We start from the raw sequence: 22,189 nt of genomic DNA on the forward strand, positions 1-22,189 counted from the left end.
GCACTTATTACTGCTTTTTCACTAAATGTAATCTTTCACTATTCTTCTGAATTCTATTTTCTCACTTCTCAGAGAACAGTTTTAAAACTTTTAAAAAGATTTATTTTATTAAAGAGAGAGACAGAGACAGAGACAGAGAGAGAGAGAATATGAGAATGGGTGCTCCAGGGCTTTCAGCTGCTGCAAATGAACTCCAGACACATGTGCCGCCTTGTGCATGTGGCTTATGCAGGTGCTGGGGAATTGAACCAGGGTCCTTTGGCTTTGCAGGCAAGTGCCTTAACTGCTAAGGTAACTCTCCAGCCCCATCCATATCAATTTTAATTTTATTCTTTTGGTTTCCATATGGATCTGCTCCTCTCCCTTTGTGGTTCTTAATATTGAATTGCCAACTTTGACAAGTTCAAGAATCACCTAGGAGACAAATCTGTAGACATTTCTATGAGGGAGCTCTAAACTAGGTTGAGGTGAGAAGACCCACTCTAACCAGGGGCAACACCATTCCATGGGCCAGGGTTCTGGACTGAACAAAAAGGAAAATGTGTGTTGAACACCATTATCACTTTCTGCTTCCTGACTTCAGACTGAATGTGGCCAGCAGTTTTGCACTCCTGTCACCATGCCTTCCCCCCATGACTGTACTTTGGGATGTTAAGTTGAAATAAACCTTTCCTCCCTTAGGTTGCTTCTTGTAAGGTATTTTGTCATAGCAACAATAGTAATTAATATGTGCTCTTTTGCCATCATTTCCTCTCCTCTAGACTGCTGCCAAGATACAACATGCTTTATTACCTCTAATCCCTAAACAAAAGTCTCCCTTTATGCCATCATCACCCAAGCTTGGCCCTCTATTCCCTCTCATAATCAAACTTACTCAGCTAGGCTGGTGAGATGGCTTAGCAGTTAAGGTGCTTGCCTGCAAAGCCAAGGACCCAGGTTTGATTCTCTAGTACCCATGTCAGCCAGGTGTACAAGGTGGCACATGCATTTGGAGTGGCTCTTGTGTGCCCATTCTATCTGCCTCTCTTTCCTAAATAAAATATTTTACAAAAATCTTCATCTATCCAGATGGTGGTCCATGTCCTCAGCTCTCAGTTACTCAGTCTCAACTCTCCCCAGCATCAGCAGACCAAAGGTGCCTCTTTCAAAATGTGCATCAATCTCCTTGTTCTAGTCTTCTTTCTCACTGGACTTGAGCAGTCAAGTAAACTTGTTCCTTTTTTCCCAGTTTATGCAAAGTTTTATTTTGGTCAGGATCCAATCTAAGTCTGCATTCTTCATTTGATTACATTTCATACTACCTCTTATAGTCATTGCACTCAAAATAACACAAGATAGCTTCTTTGATGCTAGATCTTCCAGTCCTCCCGATTTTATACTAGTTGACACATATGTTTACATTTGGGAAATTTTCTAGAAAGGGAACTGAAAGCTATATGCAAAGCCAGGTGTGGTGGTGCATGACTGTAACCTTAGCATATGAAGCTGAGAAGCAAGAGGGTTATAAATTCAAACCCAGCCTGGGGTGATAGATCCTATCTCTAAAAGCAAAAAGTTACATGCATTTGAAAAATTATTTCCACAGAGGTACTAATTTATGCTCACCACCTAATGGTAATGTAATTGTCATGAAATTAAATCCATATAATGATGACACCTAAAATCATACCACAGGCTTCTCCTTTAAGTTTGATGATCCACTTGTTTATTTGATGTATGTATTTGAATATCTTGTAAATGTTCAGATTTGGCATGTCTGTTCCTTCTTTCCTCCTCCACATACCAATCTAGCACTAAGTCATTTCAATTTTAACTCCTACTGAATCATCAAACATCTGTATGTCCCTTCTTTACTACTATAACCCTAATCCAAGAGTCCATGATCAATACCTAATGGACGTAAAATATACATCCAATTCAACTGCCCCCTTTCCCAAGAACTCTCCATTGTCTTCTCACTGTTATTAGAAGTTCCAAACTCCTATGGTCCTTCACATGATCTGGCCTCCTGTTACCTCATTCCTCCCACTTCTCTACCTTCTAACTCCTGTCACAGCTCTCTCGCCTTCTTTGCAGTTGTTCAAATCTAACAAACTCATTTGTCATGGGCTCTCCTTTAGCAATTTGCATTTTTATTTCAGAGAATCTCCCTCACAATTAGAACCAAGTAATTGTGTATTTATTATTTATTATATCTCTTCCTCCGCTATAATGTAAGCTCCATGAGAGACTGTTTCTATTTACTGTTGTGGCCCCAGAGTCTGGCATGACTGAGGTTCAGTAGTTATTTCTGGAATGAATTCAGCATATATGAAAAAATAACTTTTATTTCATGTAACTTTGGGTTGGAGGCATGGAGGACCTACTTACTAGAATCTATAATAAGCACTTCCCTCCACTGGAATGCAAGCTTCCTTGAAAATGAGAGTACTCACGTTCTACTGTGAATTATGAAACTGGTGCCTAACATACAAGGTGGCCAAGAAATAACTGTTTTTTTTTTTTTTTTTTTAAGTAACCACTAGTATATATAAAACAGTAAATTTTTGGTTACTGAAGGATTCCCTGGTCCTTGTGGTCTAAACACCAGGTCTACAAAATAGAATGTCACCTTTTTTCTTTAGTAACTAAGTCTGAAAGCAAGCCAAGGCCAACACTGTCTGAGCTACGCTAATTCATGATAGCTGGTACTGACTTACCAGAGCAGACTTCCCCACGCCTCCTGAACCAAGGACCACTAGCTTGTACTCACGCATGATGTGCTCTGTTAAAATACTGACAATCTGAAAAACAAGAAATAAAAACTAATGAGCAAACATACAATGAGCAGCCCAAGACTGTATTATCACATGAAATACATAGTTTTTGCTTAGTTTTACGCTTTTTCCTTCAACATTACCATATGGACATCAGAGGCTATCCATTGAAAGTCAAAGATTTTAATGTAGGCTTATAGGACTACTACCTGACATTTTAACTTGCTGAAGACAGTGTGTGTGGGTGGGTGGGGGCGTATACGTGTGTATGTATGCACGCATGCATGCATGCATGTGTGTGCAACGACCAGAAGTTGATAGTGGGTATCTTCCCCCATGGCCCTCCACCTTTTTCACTAAAGCAGGAGTCTCTCACTTGGATCCAGGGCTCACTAGTTTGGCTAGTCTACCTATGCAGATTGTCCCAAGTGATCACTTCTCTACCTCCCAAGCACTGTGGTTACAGATAGGCCACTGTGACACAAGGATTTACACAGGGATCTGAATTCTGATCCTCGTGGTCAGGTGGTAAGCACTTTATCCACTGAGCCATCTCCCCAGCCCCACAGAAGATGATCTTTGATTAGGTACCAACCTGTTCATATTGCTTCTAAAAGTGGCTAGGAAAACAAGATGGCAAAAGCAGCACTTTTCAAATAATAATTATAAACCCTCCTCTTTGCAAAAACCATAATTTAAACCATCTGTACACTTTCTCAAAATGTCCACACATGAGCTTTAATATATTATACATGCTATTTTATTTATCTAAAATATCATATAGTAATTCTATATTATTTTGTCTGTTGTTCCATTATAGCTGAATCATGTAGAATGTCACTTTGGAAAATTATTAGGATACAAATAGAAGATTAAAAGAAATTCTTAAACTTGTACTGGGAGGCAGTAGTAAAATACTCCATAAGGTCAAATTTGATACAGAAAATAAAAGGAATATAAGCTTTTCAATTTCCATGGCTAAAAGGTAAAAGCTAGAAAATAATCTCTAGTGGAAATTATGGCGTAACAAGAAGGAGACTTTTCACTCCATGACAAACTGCTAGAACACGGAGGGGAAAAAACAGCAACTATTTGAGACACTGGATAATAAGCAATGTAGGACTGTGATTTCTGGGAGATAGAACAGAAATGAAATGAGACCTACAAGCATCCTGCCTTTCTGCCTGAAGATACTTTTCAGGTTGTGGTATAGGAAAAAAAAATTCAGACAAAGTTCTGGAAATATACTAGAGAAAAGGGAGTTATACACAGAAATTTGAAAAGGGATTCACTTGAGGCAGTGACCAATAGTAAGTCAAGCATGCAGGTTGAAACTCTATGAGATAAAGCAAGAGCAGAGACCTATAAGCTAAAAAACTCCCAGAGTCTATGCAGTTGGGAAATGTGGTTCTGAATAGAAGTCTTTCTTGTTGGAAAACAAGGGACTCACTAGAAACCTCAAAAGATTTATACTTTAGTAGTGGAGCTAAACAAGCACTGAGATAATGAAATTCATGATACTTCCATACAAAACTAAAAATCAAGCCACATGTAATTCAACTGCTTGTCCAAAACTCTTTAAAAATAAGAAAAAGTTCTACCACCCAACAATATAAAATTAACAATGTTCAGCATCCAATCAAAAATTAACAGAGGACTCGAGAGATGGCTTAGTGGTTAAGGCCTATCAAGCCAAAGGACCTAGATTCAATTCCCCAGAACCCATGAAAGCCAGACACAAAAGGTGCTGCATATATCTGGAGTTCATCTGCAATGGGTGGCTAGAGGCCCTGGCATGCCCATTCTGTCTCTCTCAAATAAATAAATGAAAATAAAATATTAAAAAAATTAACAGAGGACTGGAGAGATGTAAATGAGGAAACCACTTAACAGAGTTGTAGATTTAGAATGCCTATGCTCAGAATAAACTTCTTTCACCTAACCTCTTGTCATGGAAAAATATAACTTTTTTCAGGGCTCAGTTCTAATTTCTCTTTTCACTGAGTATCCCTTAATTAAGTTAATCTACTGTTGTGTTTTTTAAAAAATATTTTTTATTTTTATTTATTTGAGAGCGACAGAGAAAGGGGGGGGGGAGAGAGAGAGAGAGAGAGAGAGAGAGAGAGAGAGAGAGAGAGAGAGAGAGATAGGGCACACCAGGGCCTCCAGGCACTGCAATGAAGTCCAGATGTGTTCGGCCCCTTGTGCTAATATGGTCCTGGGAATTAAGCCTCGAACTGGGGTCCTTAGGCTTCACAGGCAAGCGCTTAACCGCTAAACCATCTCCCCAGCCTTACTGTTGTGGTTTTAATTGCAACCATTTCTAAACAAAAATGCCTTCCTTTAAAAATTTTCTCTCTCTTTTGCAATCAAATGCATTTAACCACTCTCTCTCGCCTCAACAATGCCTTCTGAGTTTGTATGTCCAGTCCATTGCTCTTCCACTCTCAGGTTTTAAAAATGGTTATTAAAAGGGGGAGATGTAGGGATGGCTTAGCGGTTAAGGCACTTGCCTGCAAAGCCAAAGGACCCAGGTTCGATTCCCAAGGACCCATGTGAGCCAGATGCACAAGGTGGCCATGCGTCTGGAGTTTGTTTGCAGTGACTGGAGGCCCTGAGACACCCATTCTCTCTGTTTGTCTGTCTCTCTCAAATAAATAAATAAAGAAAACTTAAAAAATAACATAAAAAACACTTATCAAATTCTGCTACATGCTTTTCTCATAAGGATCTCTCACACTTAATCTCCTCAAGAAAGTGTGATCTTAGGCCTTTCTGCTTTAACTGCCTGCATTTCCTATTCATTGTAGTATGCTCAAGCTTGATACCTAGAAGGTGTGCTTGACTTTTCTTTACAGTGATCTCTGATCAGTTACAGAATTCTGTCAGTTTTACTTCAGAAAAGCACTGTCCCCTCCTGATCCCTAGTGCCTTCCGTATAGTTCCTCATCTTCTCTCATTTGTACTCCTGTCGTAGCTTCCTAACTGTTCTCCATTGCCATTGGTCTCTCCTTCAGTCCATTTCATGCACTACAATCAATTACTTTTCAAGAACATAAAAGTACTCATCATGACTTTATTTTTATTTATTTATTTGAGAGAGAGAGAGAGGCAGATAGAGAATGTGGGTAGCCAACAGCTCTTGGATTGGCTAACAGATCTGCTCGGTGGAAAGGGACCCATATATGGAACTGGGAAGCAAGTCAGAATCATATATAGATAATGATTTGCTTTCCAATATCAAGTTCCCACTAATCTTGGGCCATAAGAGGGTATACACCCATTAATTTCTCTCTAACTTAATAATGGTTAACCCATTTATCCTGTGCTGACTTCACTTCCTGTTGGAGAATCTGCTTCACATTTTCAGATGGGAGCGGGACCTGAAGAGAGAAATGACCCATTGCACTTCACCCTGGCCCCAGCTGAAACCACAGATAAATTGTGGAAATGAGCAAGAGTGCTGCTTTCTCAATGAACCTGATATCAGCACAAGGGTGAAGGAGGTAAGACACTGAGGATACTCAACACCTACCAAACCAGAGAGCCAGAGGCTTCTAAGAGGCCATTACTGAAGTAGACTTAAAACACACCCAACATGGCTCAGGGAATTTTGCGGGAGAGGGGGCGGAAAGATTGTTAGAGCCACAAGTTGGGACACTAAGCACAGAGACATTGCCTCTCCACCATAACTGACTGCTGCCCCCACAATGCATGACCCACAATCTGCATGGGGATGACCTGCATCCCCAATGAGGAGGGTCCATTTGGAAAAGAGACAGGAATGAGGGAAAGAATGGTACCAACATATGCTGTTTACATACTAAGTATGTCCATAACTAATAAAAAAAATTCTGACAGCTAAATATAAGAGCATAATATTTCTTGCACAAAGATGGTCCTATCCTTAACCCCATTTCCTGGTCTCTGGAACTAAAGGTTGCTGTCATTATTTACAACAGTATGTGAATTCATACTAATTACAACATGTGTATCTTCAAAAGGTAGTCTTAATACAGCAAACTTATTTATATTCCCCAAATGCCTCCAGCTTTTCTAGGGTAACATGAATTGGAAAAAGAATTCAGAGATGATCAAATCATTTAGGGTATCCTGAAACAACAAAATTCCTGGCCTCTGTACTTTAACACAAGTAGTAAGATGTGTGACTTCCAAACATTTACAAACTGCATATACAAAAAAATTCTTTATACCCAACATGGGTTATGACTGTGCACATATAAGCATATTTATAAAACACAACAAGGTAGCTCATGCAACAAAACACACTAATTCTCAATGAGAATAACAGGAGTTAATATTTTCTAAGGGCAGTTAGTTGTAATTCATTACCGCCAAGTTAGAAAACCATTGTCTCTTCCAAGCAAACTCTATGCCTTTTTATGGAAATTTCTTGTGCCCTGTACTCCCAACAAAGCATCAGAAAATTTCTCCCTCTGGTTAAGATTTCTTGACAAATATGGGGGCAGGAATAAACATTACCGCATGTTCAAACTTTAAGTCAATCTTAATATTATGGTTCAATATTAAAAGTCAATATAAATATTATGGTTCAAGTTATGACAATTTCTTCATTCTTCCTTCAGCAAAATTATTATTTTATAAAACAACATAACTTGGTTGTCTGTATGAAACAAATGAATCCTAAATTTGTTTTCTCAATTTTTAAAATCCATAAAGAACTATAAAAGTTTTTCTTGTACAAGTGAACCTAAAATACGAAAATCATTAAAGAAAATTTAGCTGCAATGAGAAATTTTAGAGCAAATCCTTTGACAATAACAAACACCATAGACACTCTCATAACAATATTGTTTGTTCTCTTTCAATATTTACAGATGAAAAATTATTTTAAAACTGACAGGTAGGGCAGGGGGTGTAATCAGTGGTGGAACACAAGACATGAAGCATGTCAAAACAAAACTGAACAAAACCCTGACAAATGACAACATGCTGAGAGGACAAGGAAATGCAAAGAGAAGCCACGGTAAGACTTCACTTGACGCTGATGGGAACATGTACAGGTACCCCTGGTGCAAACACGGGATTGGTTCCAATGCTAGCCCCTCACCACAGATGCCAAGACCCACAGAGGCTCAAGCCCCTCATATGGTATATAGTTTTTTGCATATGAACTATGTGTATATCCCATATATTTAAATCATTTCCAGATTACTTATAGCATCTAGTATAATGTAAATATGATATAGATAGTTGTCATTACTGTATTATTTATGGCAAACTGCATTATTTATGGAATGATAACATGCATGTTTAGCACAGACACAATTTTCCTTTTCTGAGTATTTCTGACTTACAGTTGGTCAAATCCATGAATGCACAACCTGAGAACAGAGTGTTGACTGTTTGATTCAAAGACCACATGGGCCCTAAAACCTCAAAAAATGGATTATCTGGATGCTTAAGAACATGTTTGCTAATCCCTGCTCTAGTTTCTTAATTTAAATATTAATTTCTCAGAAGGACTGGGAAAGAAAGAGTAGAAATGTTAGAACAGAAAACCTAAGAAAAAGAAGAAATTAGTTGTAATGATGACTGCCTACTTGCCACATTCAAAATACTATTTTGAGCACTTCATATGTATTAATATTTTTAATTCTTTTAAAATTATCATCCCCACCTTTTATTTTTTTTTTAATGGGAGCAGAGAATTGGTGTGCTAGGGCCTCCAGCCACTGTAATTGAATTCCAGATGTATGTGCCATCTTGTGCACATGTGTGACCTTGACCTTGCATCACTTTGTGCATGTGGTTTACGTGGGATCTAGAGAGTCGAACGTGACTCCTTAGGCTTCACAAGCAAGCACCTTAATACTAAGCATTTCTCCAGCCCTATCCTCATTTTCATAGATTGAGTCAGAGAGGCTGAAACTAATCCAGCTCAAAAGAGGAGAGGTGACTAGACTAGTAGTTACATTCCACAAGTTAGTCGTCATACTTCTAAAAATTTTTATTTACTGGGCTGGAGAGATGGGTTAGCAGCTACGGCACTTGCTTTCAAAACCAAAAGACCTTGGTTTGATTCTCCAGGACCCACATGAGCCAGATACACAAGGTCCACATGTCTGGAGTTCATGTGCAGTGGCTGGAGGCCCTGGTGTACCCATTTTCTCTCTCTCTTGATCTCCAATATAAATAAATTAAAATAAAACTATTTAAAAATTAATTTATTTGAGGGGGAAAGGAGAGAGAGAGAGAAAGTGTCAAGGCCTTTTGCCATTACAAATTAACTACAGGCTCATACACTACTTTGTTTTGTACATTTGGATTTACATGGGTACTAGAGAATAGGACCTGGGTCAGCAAGCTTTGCAAGCAAGTGCCTTTAGCTGCTGAGCCATCCCTGGAACCCAGTCTTTATACTTTACAAAGCAGCAAGGGGCTGGAGAGACGGCTTAGCTGTTAAGGCACTTGCCTACGAGGCCTAAGAACCCAGGTTCAATTTCCCAGAACCCACATAAGCCAGATGCACATGGTGGTGCATACGTCTGGAGTTTGTTTACAGTGGCTAGAGGTCCTGGCATGGCCATGTTCTCTCTCTCTAATAAACAGTAAATAAAAATAAAAAATATTTTTAAAAAGGCAACAAGGGCTGGAGAGGTGGCTTAGCAGTTTAGGCACTTGCCTGTGAAGCCTAAGTAGCCAGGTTTGATTCCTCAGGACCCATATAAGCCAGATGCACAAGATGGCATATGCTCTGGAGTTTGTTTGCAGTGGTTGGAGGCCCTGACACCTACCTACCTACCTACTTACCTACCTTCCTTCCTTCCTTCCTTTCTTTCTTCTTCTTCCTTTTTTCTGAGGTAGGGACTTACTCTAGCTCAGGCTGACTTGGAATTCACTATGTAGTCTCAGGGTGGCCTTGAATTCACAGCAATCCTAAGTGCTGGGATTATAGGCATGTGCCACCAAGCCCAGCTTCGTTCTCTTTGTTTTTTTCTTTCTTTGATCTGTCCCTCTCCCTCCTTCTCTCTCTCAAAAAAAAAAAAAATAAGTAAAATTAAAAATTCTTTTTTAAAAAGGAACAAGAATGCTCTCACCAGAAGTTAAGCAGATGCTACTACTGTGCTCTTGAACATCTTGGTTTTCAACACTGTGAGCCCAAATAAGCTTGTTTCCTTTACAAATTACCCAGTCTCATGTATTTTGTTCTATCAACAGAAAACAGACTAAGACAAAAGTTTTAACCAGCTACTTGAACCCCAAATCTGAAGCTTAAATACTTGAAAAGTTTTGGGTGTTAGAGCATTTTTGATTTTCAAATTAGGGATGCTCTACCTGTATTACTTTTTGCTATCAGTCTCACAAAAAATAGAGAAACTGCGCCAGTACACCTACATTTTCCCTAAGCTGTCTAGTTGAGCTGAATAGCATATATATTTAATATTTCAGAGAAGCTGATAACGCTTGTTTGACAAGAGAAAGAAAATGTTAAATTGTAGCTTATTTTCAGCATGGTGCCTTACTAGAAGTACTTTTTTAAACAAGGCACTTTTATTTTCATTTATTTATTTATTTTTCATTTTTGGAAGTAGGGTGTCACTCTAGCCCAGGCTGACCTGGAATTCACTATGTAGTCTCAGGGTGGCCTCAAATTTAGGGTGATCCTTCGACCTCTGCCTCCTGAGTGCTGGGATTAAAGGCGTATACTACCACACCTGGCCTAATAAAGCACTTTTAAAATCATTTTCCATTAATTTCTCAGGCTCAAAACGTATCTTCCACATCTTCTTTACATACACATTAAAAAAGAACACAAACTTTACTGTTCTAAAGAATTGTACCCAAATTCACTAGAGTATCCAAATCTTTAGCATTATATTTATTCCATTCACTGATTCCTCAGAATTCTTCAAGTATTCAAAGATTTAAAAAAATCAGTACTTTTGGTAGTAAAATTTCAGGAAACTCTGACAAGGGTTCTTGAAACTTTTAATATACTATCATGGCAACAGATGAGATGATCTACCATTTGAATTTATTCCCTGAACAAAACTGTTAGTTTATGAATTAATCTGTCTCTGTCTGTTTACCTTCCTCCCCCAACTCCTTCTCTCTCATTTTTGTTGGAGACAAGGTCTTTCTGTATAGCCCAGGCTAGCCTTGAACTCACAACAATCCTTTTGTCTGTTTGGTATTAGGATTACAGGCCTTTTTTTTTTTTTTAGTAATAAACTTTGTAGCATATTTAATTATGTCTCTTTTCATTATCTGTGCCTTCTCATGTTTTCTTTAGGTCAGTTTCACCAGGTTGATTAATTTTACTAATTTTTTTATGAAAGCAATTTTGACTTTGTTGATGTTTCTTTGTATGTCTCTTTTACATTTCTCTAATTTCTACTAAATTTATCTTCTAGAATTTTTCTCTGGTATGTCCATTGGTAAAAGCTTCCAGTTTTGTTTGAAAAGTTTCTTTGTGTTACTTTCAGTTACTATCAATCTTGAAGGACATTTTAGCTTTAATAGTTACTTTTGGAACACTGTAGTTAATGTCTATTGTGTCTTGATTTCTAATTTCCCTTCAATACAGTAGTTGTTGGTATAATGGCAGAGCTTTAAAAAGTAATTTGTAAAAAGTAATTTGTGGGCTGGAGAGATGGTTTAACTTCATTCCCCAGTACCCATGTAAAGCCAGATGCACTATGTGGCACATGAGTCATTTGCAGTGGCTAGAAGCCTTGGTGTACCTATTCTCTCTTTCTCTTAAATAAGTAAATATAATAAAATAATTCAGAAAATTTAAAGTAGTTTGTCTTCCCTTCTGGTTATTTAAAAAAAAAATCCTTATTAATTTTTGTCTGTCCCTCCTCCCCAGAGGTAGGGTCTTGCTCTAGCCCAGGCTGACCTGGAATTCATGATGTACTCTCAGGGTGGCCTCAAACTCATGGCAATCCTCCCTAACTCTGCCTCCCCAGTGCTGGGATTAAAAGCGTGTGCCACTATGCCCAGCCTTTTTTGTTTGTTTGTTAATTTCTGGCTGTTTTGATTGTGGCTTTAAGTACAACCTGTTTAAGCTTAGATTTCCATTTATCTTGCTCAGGATCTGATTTTTAAAACATATTTTATTTATTTATTTGAGAGAGAAAGACAGACAGACACACAATGGGCACTCCAGGGCCTCTGACCACTGCAAACAAACTCCAGATGCATGCACTATACTGTGTATACAGCTATATGTGGGTATTGGGGAAATCACAACTAGGTCCTTTGACTTTGCCTGCAAGTGCCTTAACTGCTAAGCCCTTCAGTCCTGATTTCTTGAATTTGTGTCTTTTTGTAGTTTGGGAAATATTCAGGCAATCTCCTTAAATATTCTCTCTGCCTGACTTTTATTTTTTTATTTTTTGGTTTTTCAAGTTAGCTCTCACTCTAGCCAACGTTGACCTGGAATTCACTACATAGTCTCAGGGTGACCTTGAACTCACAATGATCCTCCTACCTCTGCCTCCCAAGTGCTGGGATTAAAGACGTACACTACCACACCTGGCTTTTCTTTACATCTGATATTTGGTTAGACAACTGCTAAGTCTCTTCTTGTTTTAGGATGTAGGCTAGGCTACTGTAATGTAATTAATACTGTAATAGAGTATATACTAGCTTAAACAATATTTAAGCCTTTTTCTTCTCAGTAACAGTTGGATAGGGTAGTCCACTGCTTGTTTGGAAGCTCAGCAATCTGACAGCCAAAATTTTACACCTTACTGCTCTGTGGTCCTTAAAATACTGCCATACACACAGCTCGAAACATCTTTCCAACCATGCTGTGTCCTTGTCAGTCCATGGGAAGAAGTATATACCCTTTCCCCTTCAGGCATGTTCTACAAGTTGGACTTGCACCTCCAGTTGCTAAAGCCTTGTCACACAGTTGAAGGCAGTGAAATGGAGCTCTTGCTGCCCCAATATACCCATTCATTACTAGAAGGAGAAAGGGAAATGGGGAAAACCAGTAGCCATAATTTCAGATCTTCTCTTTTCTAAAAAATTTCTATTCTTCTCAATTGGTTTTAGATTATCTTCCTGTTCATTAATATTCTAGCATAATCTACTGCTAACCTGTCCATTTAACCTAATCTTTACTTATTTATATTTTATATAATAAATTCATATATATTAGATATTTCATTTCTAGAAACTGTTTTCTGAAGCTAATTATAATCTTTCTTCTTACTTGCTTTTTTCATTAGTATAGTAAAACAGTCAAACACCTGAACCTAACATCCACACTAGCTAGCTAAATTCTAGCTTAGTGAATTTATCTCCTCATTCTGTGCTTCAGTTATTGCACCTGTAAAATGGGGATAACACTAGTTCCTGCTTGATGAAACTGCGAGAATTAAATAAATTAACACGTATAAAGAATTAGAACACTATGAAGTTCATAGGCACCCCTATAAAATGCTAGCTAACATACTCCTATCATTGTTATAATTCTCAAATTTCTAGACATATTAATTTTAAAATTCTGTATCTAATATTCTTAAATATGGAATCAATGGGGTCCAATTCAGTCATCTGAACTGTTTGGATTGGTTACTGTTTGCAGTGAGCACCTTTTCTGTTTCTGAATTGTACTTAAAAAAATATTATTTATTTATTTATTTGGGAGAAAGTCGGGGGTGGGGGGGGGGAGAGAGAGAGAATAGGCATGCCAAGGACTCCAGCCATTGCATACAAACTCCAGATGCATGTGCCTCCTGTGCATCTGGCTTACGTGGGTCCTGGAGAGTTGAACCAGGATCCTTTGGCTTTGAAGGCAAGTGCCTTAACTCCTAAGCCATCTCTCCAGCCCATGAATTCAGTACTTTTTAATTATGATATGCATCTGCTTCTGTCAGATGCTTGAGGCCTACCACTGATCAGAATTACCTTAAATCATATTTTTACTGTAAGATATCTTGGGAATAATCTATAATGTGTGATTTAGACATACAAATCTCACACAGAGACTGGGTTGTGACTATATAATATCAGAGAGTAACTCTGCCTCCTACACCTGTACCACCACTTCCACTCAGTTCCAAAATTTGAAATAGTAAATTTTCCTTGTAGCTGTTGGGGTTTAGAGTTCACACAGACCTTGGTAAGCTGTCTATTAACATGCTGAACTTAGTCTCCTATCCCCTACCTCTCTCCAGACAATAAAACCACAGTTCATTAAATAGCCTCAAATCAAAAGCTGTGGTGTTTTTTTTTTTTTTTTTGAGGTAGAGTTTCACTCAAGTCCAGGCTGATCTGGAATTCACTATGTAGTCTCAGGGTAGCCTCAAATTCATGGCTATCCTCCTGTCACTGCCTCCCAAGTGCTGGGATTAAAGGCATGTGCCACCATGCCAGGCTCTTGCTTTCAGCATTGAGATACCTGTTGCAGTCAGGTTCGCATTGCTGATAGAAATCACCCAACCAAGAGCAGCTTGTGGGAAAAAGAGGTTTATTTAGGCTTACAGGTTTGAGGGGAAACTCCATGATGTCAGGGGAGACTGTGGCACAAGCAGAGGGTGGACATCACCCCCTGGCCAACATAAGGTGGACCATAGCAACAGGACAGTGTGCCAAACACTGGCAAGGGGAAACTGGCCATAATACCCATAAGCTGCCCCAACAATACACTCTCTCCAGGAGGCATTAATTCCCAAATCTCCATCAGCTGGAGATCTAGCATTCAGAACACCTAAGTTTATGGGGGACACCTGAATCAAACCACCACATTCTGCCCCTGGTCCCCATAAATTGATACCCATACATGATATAAAATACAATGCATTCAGTACAACTTTAAAGAGTCCCCATAGTTTTTATCCATCCCAATGATGTTCATACATCCCCATAGTCCAAGATCTTCTAACTGTGCCTTAATACCAAAAAATCCCCCCAAAACCCATAATGGCACAGAATAAACATTCACACTGCAAAATATGGCACTGGGCATAGCAAATAAATACTCAAGCAATTCGTGATTTAAAGAGGGCAAACACCAAACTCTGTAGCTTTCCAACAACTCTAGTTAGTGACAAATCTTCCAGTCCGACAACTCTAGCCAGCAACATGTCTCTGGACTTCCAATTCCGTTCCTCCAGCTAGGTTACTCACAGTCCTGGGAAACTTCATCTGGGGCTAGCAGCTCCTTAGTAGCCATCTCATGGTCCCAGCGTCTCCACTGCAATCCACAGTTCATCCTCATGGCCCTATGGGGTCTCCATACAGTCAACCAGCAAACCTGCTTCACACTGCCCATGACCATTTCCAAAACACATGACTGTGTTGCAAACTCAATGACCCTCTCTTTCCTGCATTTCTAATACTCCACGATACCAGGTAGGGTACCAATTTGTTAATCCAGGGGAGAATAAAGCAGACTTTGAAGAACAGGACACTTGAGCCCTCAGGCCCCTTCAAAAGAGTCTACGTTCTTCCTGTTGACCCAGTGCAGGTCAGCTGGCCCAATCTCAAAGATTGTAATCTCTCAAACAATTTTCAGGTGAACGGGCAGCAGTTTAGGCCCAGAGATTTCATTTTTTTTGTGTCTGTGCCATATCCCTCTGCTCATACCAGTCCATTTCCACGCAATGCAACCCTCCACAGCTTCTCAGGACATGGGCATAACAGCAAGCTTTTCACATAAACTGCTAGCCCAGTACAGGCAAAGCTCCTTCTCACCTTCATAAGCCAAACCTCACAGTCCATAGTTCTTACCACATTTAGGTCTTTCAACTCTGACCAGAATAGTCCATCAAGCTGTACTTCAGCACTGCAAGGCATCTCTTAGGCCAAGGTTACAAATCCTTTCACATTCCTCTTGAAAATCAGCTCCAAAAAGGCCACAGCCACACAGTCAGGTGTCTAGCAGCAATACCACTCCTTGGTACCACTTTACTGTTGCAGTCAGGTTCACATTGCTGGTAGAAATCATCCAACCAAGAGCAGCTTGTGGGAAAAAGAGGTTTATTTAGGCTTACAGGCTCGAGGGGAAGCTCCACGATGACAGGGAAAATGGTGGCATGAGCAGAGGGTGGACATCACCCCCTGGCCAATACAAGGTGGACCATAGCAACAGGAGAGTGTGCCAAACACTGGCTATAACACCCATAAGCCGCCCCCAACAATACACTCTCCAGGAGACATTAATTCTCAAATCTCCATCAGCTGGGGATCTAGCATTCAGAACACCTAAGTTTATGGGGGACATCTGAATCAAACCACCACAGTACCTTATATCTGCTGTAGGGCGAAAGGTTTGCCTCAGGAGAATTCTTGCCTAGCATGTGCCTGAACCTAGGTTGGATCCCCAGCACTACAAAAATTTGAAAGAATTTAGATAATAAAACAGAAGTTTTTGATATATAAAAAATGTTCTTGCATATCTTCCTGTGATTTTCATCTGAAGATTAAAGATACTTTATCCCTTGGCCAAAAATGAGTCCCCTGAAGTTTTCCTTCAGAACCCTTATTTTCAATTTGTAGAAAATCAAGATTTTCAAGTTTTTCTAGAGTGTAGGCAATGAAACCCATGTATGTTTGTTCCTTATACTAAATGTTATAATCAGGTCCTGTGATGTTTGTCAGATCTTAATGCTAAAGGTAAATTTTTCTGGTGAAGAATACATCTTAAGTAGTGGAAGAATTAAGATCCTCCTTATAAAAAAGAATCTGCCAGCTAGGCATGCTGGCACACACCTTTAATCCCAGCACTCATGAGGCAGAGGTAGGAGGACTGCTGTGAGTTCAAGACTACCCTGAGACTACATAGTCAATTCAAGTTCAGCCTAGGCTAGAATGAAACCCTACCTCGAAGGAAAAAAAAAAAAAAAAAGAAAGAAAGAAAGAAAGAATCTATCAAAAACATGTAACTTCAGAGTCAGGGAGCTCCCAGATGCCCCCCAAACATTATAAGCCATAGCCAAGGCTCTTAGTTTCCTACTAGAAACAGATAGTAAGAACGTATTGCTGAAGACTCCACATGCTTGCTTGGGCTACAAGGTCACTGAGAAATCAAGCTGAAGCCCATGGATCAGCTGACAAAGAACTGGAAAAAGTGATAAACAACAGTGGATATTACAAACCTTAAATTTAACCAGGCTGAATGAAACAACAGGTGCAATAGTGGCATGTCTGCTTAGGGGGAAACTAATTGCTCTTTAAAATTTTTATTTTATTCATTTTATTTTATTTATTTGTGATAAAGAAAGAAAGAGGCAGAGAGACAGAAAGAGAGAATGGGCACGCCAGGGCATTCAGCAGTCATATGCGAACTCCCGATGCATGTGCCACCTTGTGCATCTTCTTGCTTACGTGGGCCCTGGGAAATTGAGCCTGGATCCTTTGGCTTTGCAGGCAAATGCCTTAACCACTAAGCCATCTCCCCAGCCCCTACTCGCTCTTTAATTGGGCTGGAGACCTGCTCCACGGGAAGAAATACATGCCTGGTACTGAAAACCTAGTCAAAAGCCAATGGTGAGCCAGGCGTGGTGGCACATGCCTTTAATCTGAGCACTTGGGAGGCAGAGGTAGGAGGATCGCTGTGAGCTCAAGGCCACCCTGAGACTACAGAGTTAATTCCAAGTCAGCCTGAGCTAGAGTGAGACCCTACCTCAAAAACAAAAACAAAAACACAAAACAAACAAACAAAAAAGCCAATGGTGGAGGAGGTCATGAGCCCTAGGGGAGTAATGTCTGCTGTTGTCTGGTTAAATACATACATTATGCTAACCAAACTGCCCTGCAATCACTTTTCTTAATGTTCATTCCCATTTATTAACCCTTCTCTCACTTTTGATTAGAGAAGCTTTTCTTTTCTGATGGTAAGACCACTTGGATGACTCAAAAAGCATCACAGTGCTGAGAAGAACTGACAGAGTGCTCAGCACTGAGACTTCTCTATCTCACCTTCCAAGGCTCAGGATCCATTGCAGAAGAGGTGTCAGAAAGAATATAAGAGCTGCCGGGTGTGGTGGTACATGCCTTTAATCCCAGCACTCGGGAGGCAGAGGCAGGAAGGCTGCTTTGAGTTTGAGGCCACTCTGATAATACTACATAGTGAATTCTGGGTCAGGCTAGGCTACAGTGAGACCCTACCTTAAAAAGAAAAAATAATTAAAAAAAACAAAGAGCTAAAGAAGGGTAGGACTGTTTACAATGCAGTCTTCCAAACACAAAATGGTCTGGATATCCATGACCTCACAGTGCCTGGTACTATCTACACAAGACCATCATAATAGGAGGAAAAGATGACAACACCAAAATAAAAAAGAGACTAACTGAGAGGTGGAGGGGATATAATGGAGGGTGGATTTGTGAAGGGGAAAGTGGGGGAGGAATGGGAATTATCATGGCTTATTGTCTGTAATTATTAAAAAATATATATACAGCTTTCATTCTAATAGTGTTATTGAGTTTAGACTTGCAAAAGTATCATTTTTTAAAGATTGTTTAAATTTTTATTTACTTGCAAGCAGAGAGAGAGAGAAGAGCGACCAAGAGAACGGGCACAGCAGGGCCTGTAGCCACTGCAAATGAACTCCAGACACATGTGCCACTTGTGTATCTGACTTATGTGGGTACTGGGGAATTGAACTTGGGTCCTCTAGCTTCACAGGCAAATGCCTTAACTGCTAAGCCATCACTCCAGCTCCATAAGTATCACTGTTTAAAAATCCATGTGTCCAGAATGTACATTTTCACAAATGACCAAAAAAATTTCATATTTTTGGTAGGTTATTATAGGAAAATACCAGTTCTAGGGATAGGATACCTGCCAGTGAGCTGTTGGTCAGGGAGGCCTGTATGGTCTTCAAAACAATATAGGCTATTGCCATTGCTCTTGATTGCTGAAATTAAGCTGGAAGCTTCCTCCCTGCTGGCTAGCTGTCATAGTGCTGAAAGGTGATAGCAGACTGTTGGGGAAAAAAAGTTATGAACAATATCACTCAGTAGTGGACCTGTGTATTATACAACCAACCAACCAGGCAAGAGGCATCCACTGGTTGAAGTAGCAAGACTGTTAGGAGAGTAACCAACTGCTCTCCGATTAGATTTGAGACCTGATCCACAAGAAGACATTCATATCTGACACTGAAAATCTAGTCAAAGAGGCTGTGGCCAGGAAGGTCATAGGCCCTAGGAGGGAAGCCACTGCTATTGCTTGGTTAAATGGATATGTCGTGACCATCAAATTGCTCTCTATTTATGTTGATACCCATAGATTAGTGCTGTTCTCACCACTGGTCAGAGAAGCTTTTTGCAGCTGGCAGTGACTATGGAGTGTTCAGTGCTAAATGTAGTATCTGTATCAAGCCTTGTAAGGCTCAAGGAACACTGTGGAAGAGGGGACACAGGATGAGGTGGAGTGCTGTGGAACACTCACCATTTTCTGGACATGGCTTTCAGGTTGTATTCATGGCCTCACAGTGACTGTTGTCACTTGCATAAGACCCATACATTGGGTTGAGGATTTAGCCCTGTGGTAGAGTGCTTTTGTCTAGCAAGTTCAAGGACCTACATTTAGTCCCCAGCACTGAGGGGAGAGGGGTGGAGGTGGTGAGGGGAACCTTCACAATATTGAGCCCATCAACATTTTATAGTGGATAAGGGAAGATATGATAAGGCTCCTATTCCTCCTTGAGGAGTTACTGGCACTTAATGGTTGTTGGACAGAGCAGAAGGCATGTTCTGCTGTGGTTTAGCAAATGGTAAGTTGCACATGCTCTGGTATATAATACTACCTATGCACAAGCAGGTAACCTTAATTAAACTCAGTGGGTCACATAATACACAAAAGGAAAAAAGTGGAAGAGGGACTAGTTGGGAAGAAGGGCTTCAGTGGAAAGGGGAGGAGGAACATGAGACAGTAATGGGAGGGGATTATGACCAAAATACATTACATCTGTTTACAAAAATGTCAATAAAAATAAATTTAAATTTAGCATTCATATTCAATGGAAATTTCCTTTATTTTATTATTATTATTATTATTATTATTTGTTTTTTTGAGGCAAGGACTCACTCTAGCCCAGACTGACCTGGAATTCACTATGTAGTTTCAGGGTGGCCTCAAACTCATGATGATCCTCTTACCTCTGCCTCCCAAATGCTGGGATTAAAGGCATGCACTAACATGCGTGGCCTTTATAATATTTTAATGATGAAAGAACACATATATAACCAGTATTATAAAGAATCCCACTTCAAAGTGATAATGTAGTCAAGACAATGCTTTGTATTTTGCATCACTTTTTTTTCAAAGGAAGGAGGAACCCAGGGTTAAAATCCTGAGGGCAGACTTTACTCCCCAGTTACAAAATTCAACCATTCCTTTTCCCTGTCAACAAGCTATCTAACCACCACTACTGCTCTCCTAGGACTACTGAAACCCCTCTTAACTAGACCATCATTGCTACTCTACATAGTTCACTGGTGCTACCCTGCAGCCAGAATGGTCTTTTCAAGATAGAAATCTCACCATGGTCACCATCCTCTTAGACAATTAAATGGTTTCTTTTTGCTCTTCAGAAAATGATTAAATTGCAGAGCAAATCTTCAAAGCTTTTAGTAACCTGGCCCCTTCCTACTCCATCTTGTTCCATACCACTATTCATTCTATGCCAGCCAGCCTAGCCCTCCTTTCAGTTCCTTAAACCTGGCATGCTTGCCTCTGCTATAGGGCTTTTATGCACAAGCTATTTCTTTTGGCTGAAATGCCCATCTTCCTTCTCCACTTAGTTAATGCCTGCTGCTGTCCTTAGATCTCAGCATTAAGTTATTACTTCCATGAGATATCCTTCCCTATCCTTTTCCAGTTAAAACCTTATATACTCTCATTACACCAGGAATATTTGCCATTGCTGCAAATCAGTATTTAATTTATTTTTTGAGGTTGTTTTTTGAGGTAATGTCTCACCCTAGCCTAGGCTGATCCGGAATTCACTACATCATCTCAGGGTGACCTTGAACTCATGTCGATCCTCCTACCTCTGCCTCCCAAGTGCCTGGTATTAAAGGTGTGTGCCACCACACCCAGCTCAATATTTATTTTTTTGAAATCTGTATGACTTAACTACCTAAATAGGAGTGTACCATATGAGTATGTCCATTTATGTCATTCATCCAGAATATTAAAATTCACATACAGGGGATGGAGAAATGGCTTAGCAGTTAAGGCAGTTGCCTGTGAACCCTAGGACCCAGGTTTGATTCTCCAGTACCCATGTAGGCTAGATACAGAAAGTGGCACATGTATGTAGAGTTCATATGCAGTGGTTGGAGGCCCTGGTGCACCCATTTTCTCTATCTGCCTCCTCCTCTTTCTGTCTCTCTCCAATAAATAAATATTTTTTGGGTGAACAAGTAAGTGAATAATACTTAATAGGTCAATATTAATTGATTTATAAGGGACCATTTCTTCTTGATATATACTTTAAAAAAGAACCCCTCCCAAACATAAATATACTTTATAGCATGGCTTTGGATATAAATTAGAGTAAATTAGACTGTGAAATTAATAAAATATAGTATCACTGAAAAAAATCAAAGGTCACACAAATTATCTGACATATACAATAAACTCAGGATTATTGTTAACAATCTACTTTACATTCCATTTCTAGAATATCTGTTTTGTGATCTGAATTCTTATATCCAACTAGTATAATGATATTATGAAAACCTTTTCATCTCGTTCTTTTTTTAAAGACTTAATTACATTAAGAGAAGGAAAGAGAAACCAGAAGTTGGTGGTATACTCCTTTAATCCCAGCACTTGGGAGGCAGAGGTAAGAGGATCGCCATGAGTTCGAGGCCACGCTAAGACTACATAGTGAATTCCAGGTCAGCCTGGGCTAGAATGAAACCCTACCTCAAAACAAAAACAAAAACAAAAACAAAAACAAAAACAAAAACAAAAACAAAAACAAAAACAAAAAAAAAAAAGGAAGAAGGAAAGAGAATGGGTTAGAGAGATGTAAAAGCCTGAAAAGCGTAACAACACAGGTTCGATTAAGCCAGATGCACAAAGTGGCTCATGCATCTGCAGTTCATTTACAGCTGCTAGAGGTACTGGTATACCCATTCTCTCTCTCTCTCCGTGTGTGTGTGTGTGTGTGTGTTTGAAAATAAATACAAATATGTTTTAAAAAGAAAGGGAAAGCTGGGCATGGTAGTGCATGCCTTTAATCCCAGTTCTTGGGAGGCAGAGGTGGGAGGATCGCCATGAGTTCAAGGCCACCCTGAGACTTCATAGTGAATACCAGGTCACCCTAAGCTAGAGTGAGACCCTACCTCAGAGAGACAGAGAAGGAAAGAGAAAAAAAGTACATAGAGCTCCTGCCATGTAGAAGGCAGAAGGGGGCAGAGAGCCCATACAAGAGTAGGGTTCCCCCATCTTAGCCCAACAGGACTGAGAT

The 22,189-nt window shown here is 39.7% G+C and overlaps 1 protein-coding gene across 2 annotated transcripts in view; it reads right to left on the reverse strand.

Annotated features, from left to right (window-relative positions):
* Positions 1-18,562, reverse strand: part of Rap1a (RAP1A, member of RAS oncogene family) — a 41,614-nt gene extending 23,052 nt beyond the window's left edge. Inside the window, exons 1-2 of one of the 2 annotated variants that reach the window (XM_004658990.3) lie at positions 18,544-18,562; positions 2,700-2,783 (exon numbers count right to left, since the gene is read on the reverse strand). In XM_004658990.3, coding sequence (XP_004659047.1) covers positions 2,700-2,756 — 57 coding nt within the window. In that variant the 5' untranslated portion in view covers positions 2,757-2,783; positions 18,544-18,562. Of the gene's footprint in view, positions 1-2,699; positions 2,784-18,543 lie in introns of those variants that run through there. The other variant, XM_045138639.1, reaches the window with a different exon arrangement.
* Between the last annotated feature and the right edge of the window lie 3,627 nt (positions 18,563-22,189).

The sequence above is a fragment of the Jaculus jaculus genome, chromosome 19, assembly GCF_020740685.1.
Source record: "Jaculus jaculus isolate mJacJac1 chromosome 19, mJacJac1.mat.Y.cur, whole genome shotgun sequence".
Taxonomy (NCBI): Eukaryota; Metazoa; Chordata; class Mammalia; order Rodentia; family Dipodidae; genus Jaculus; species Jaculus jaculus.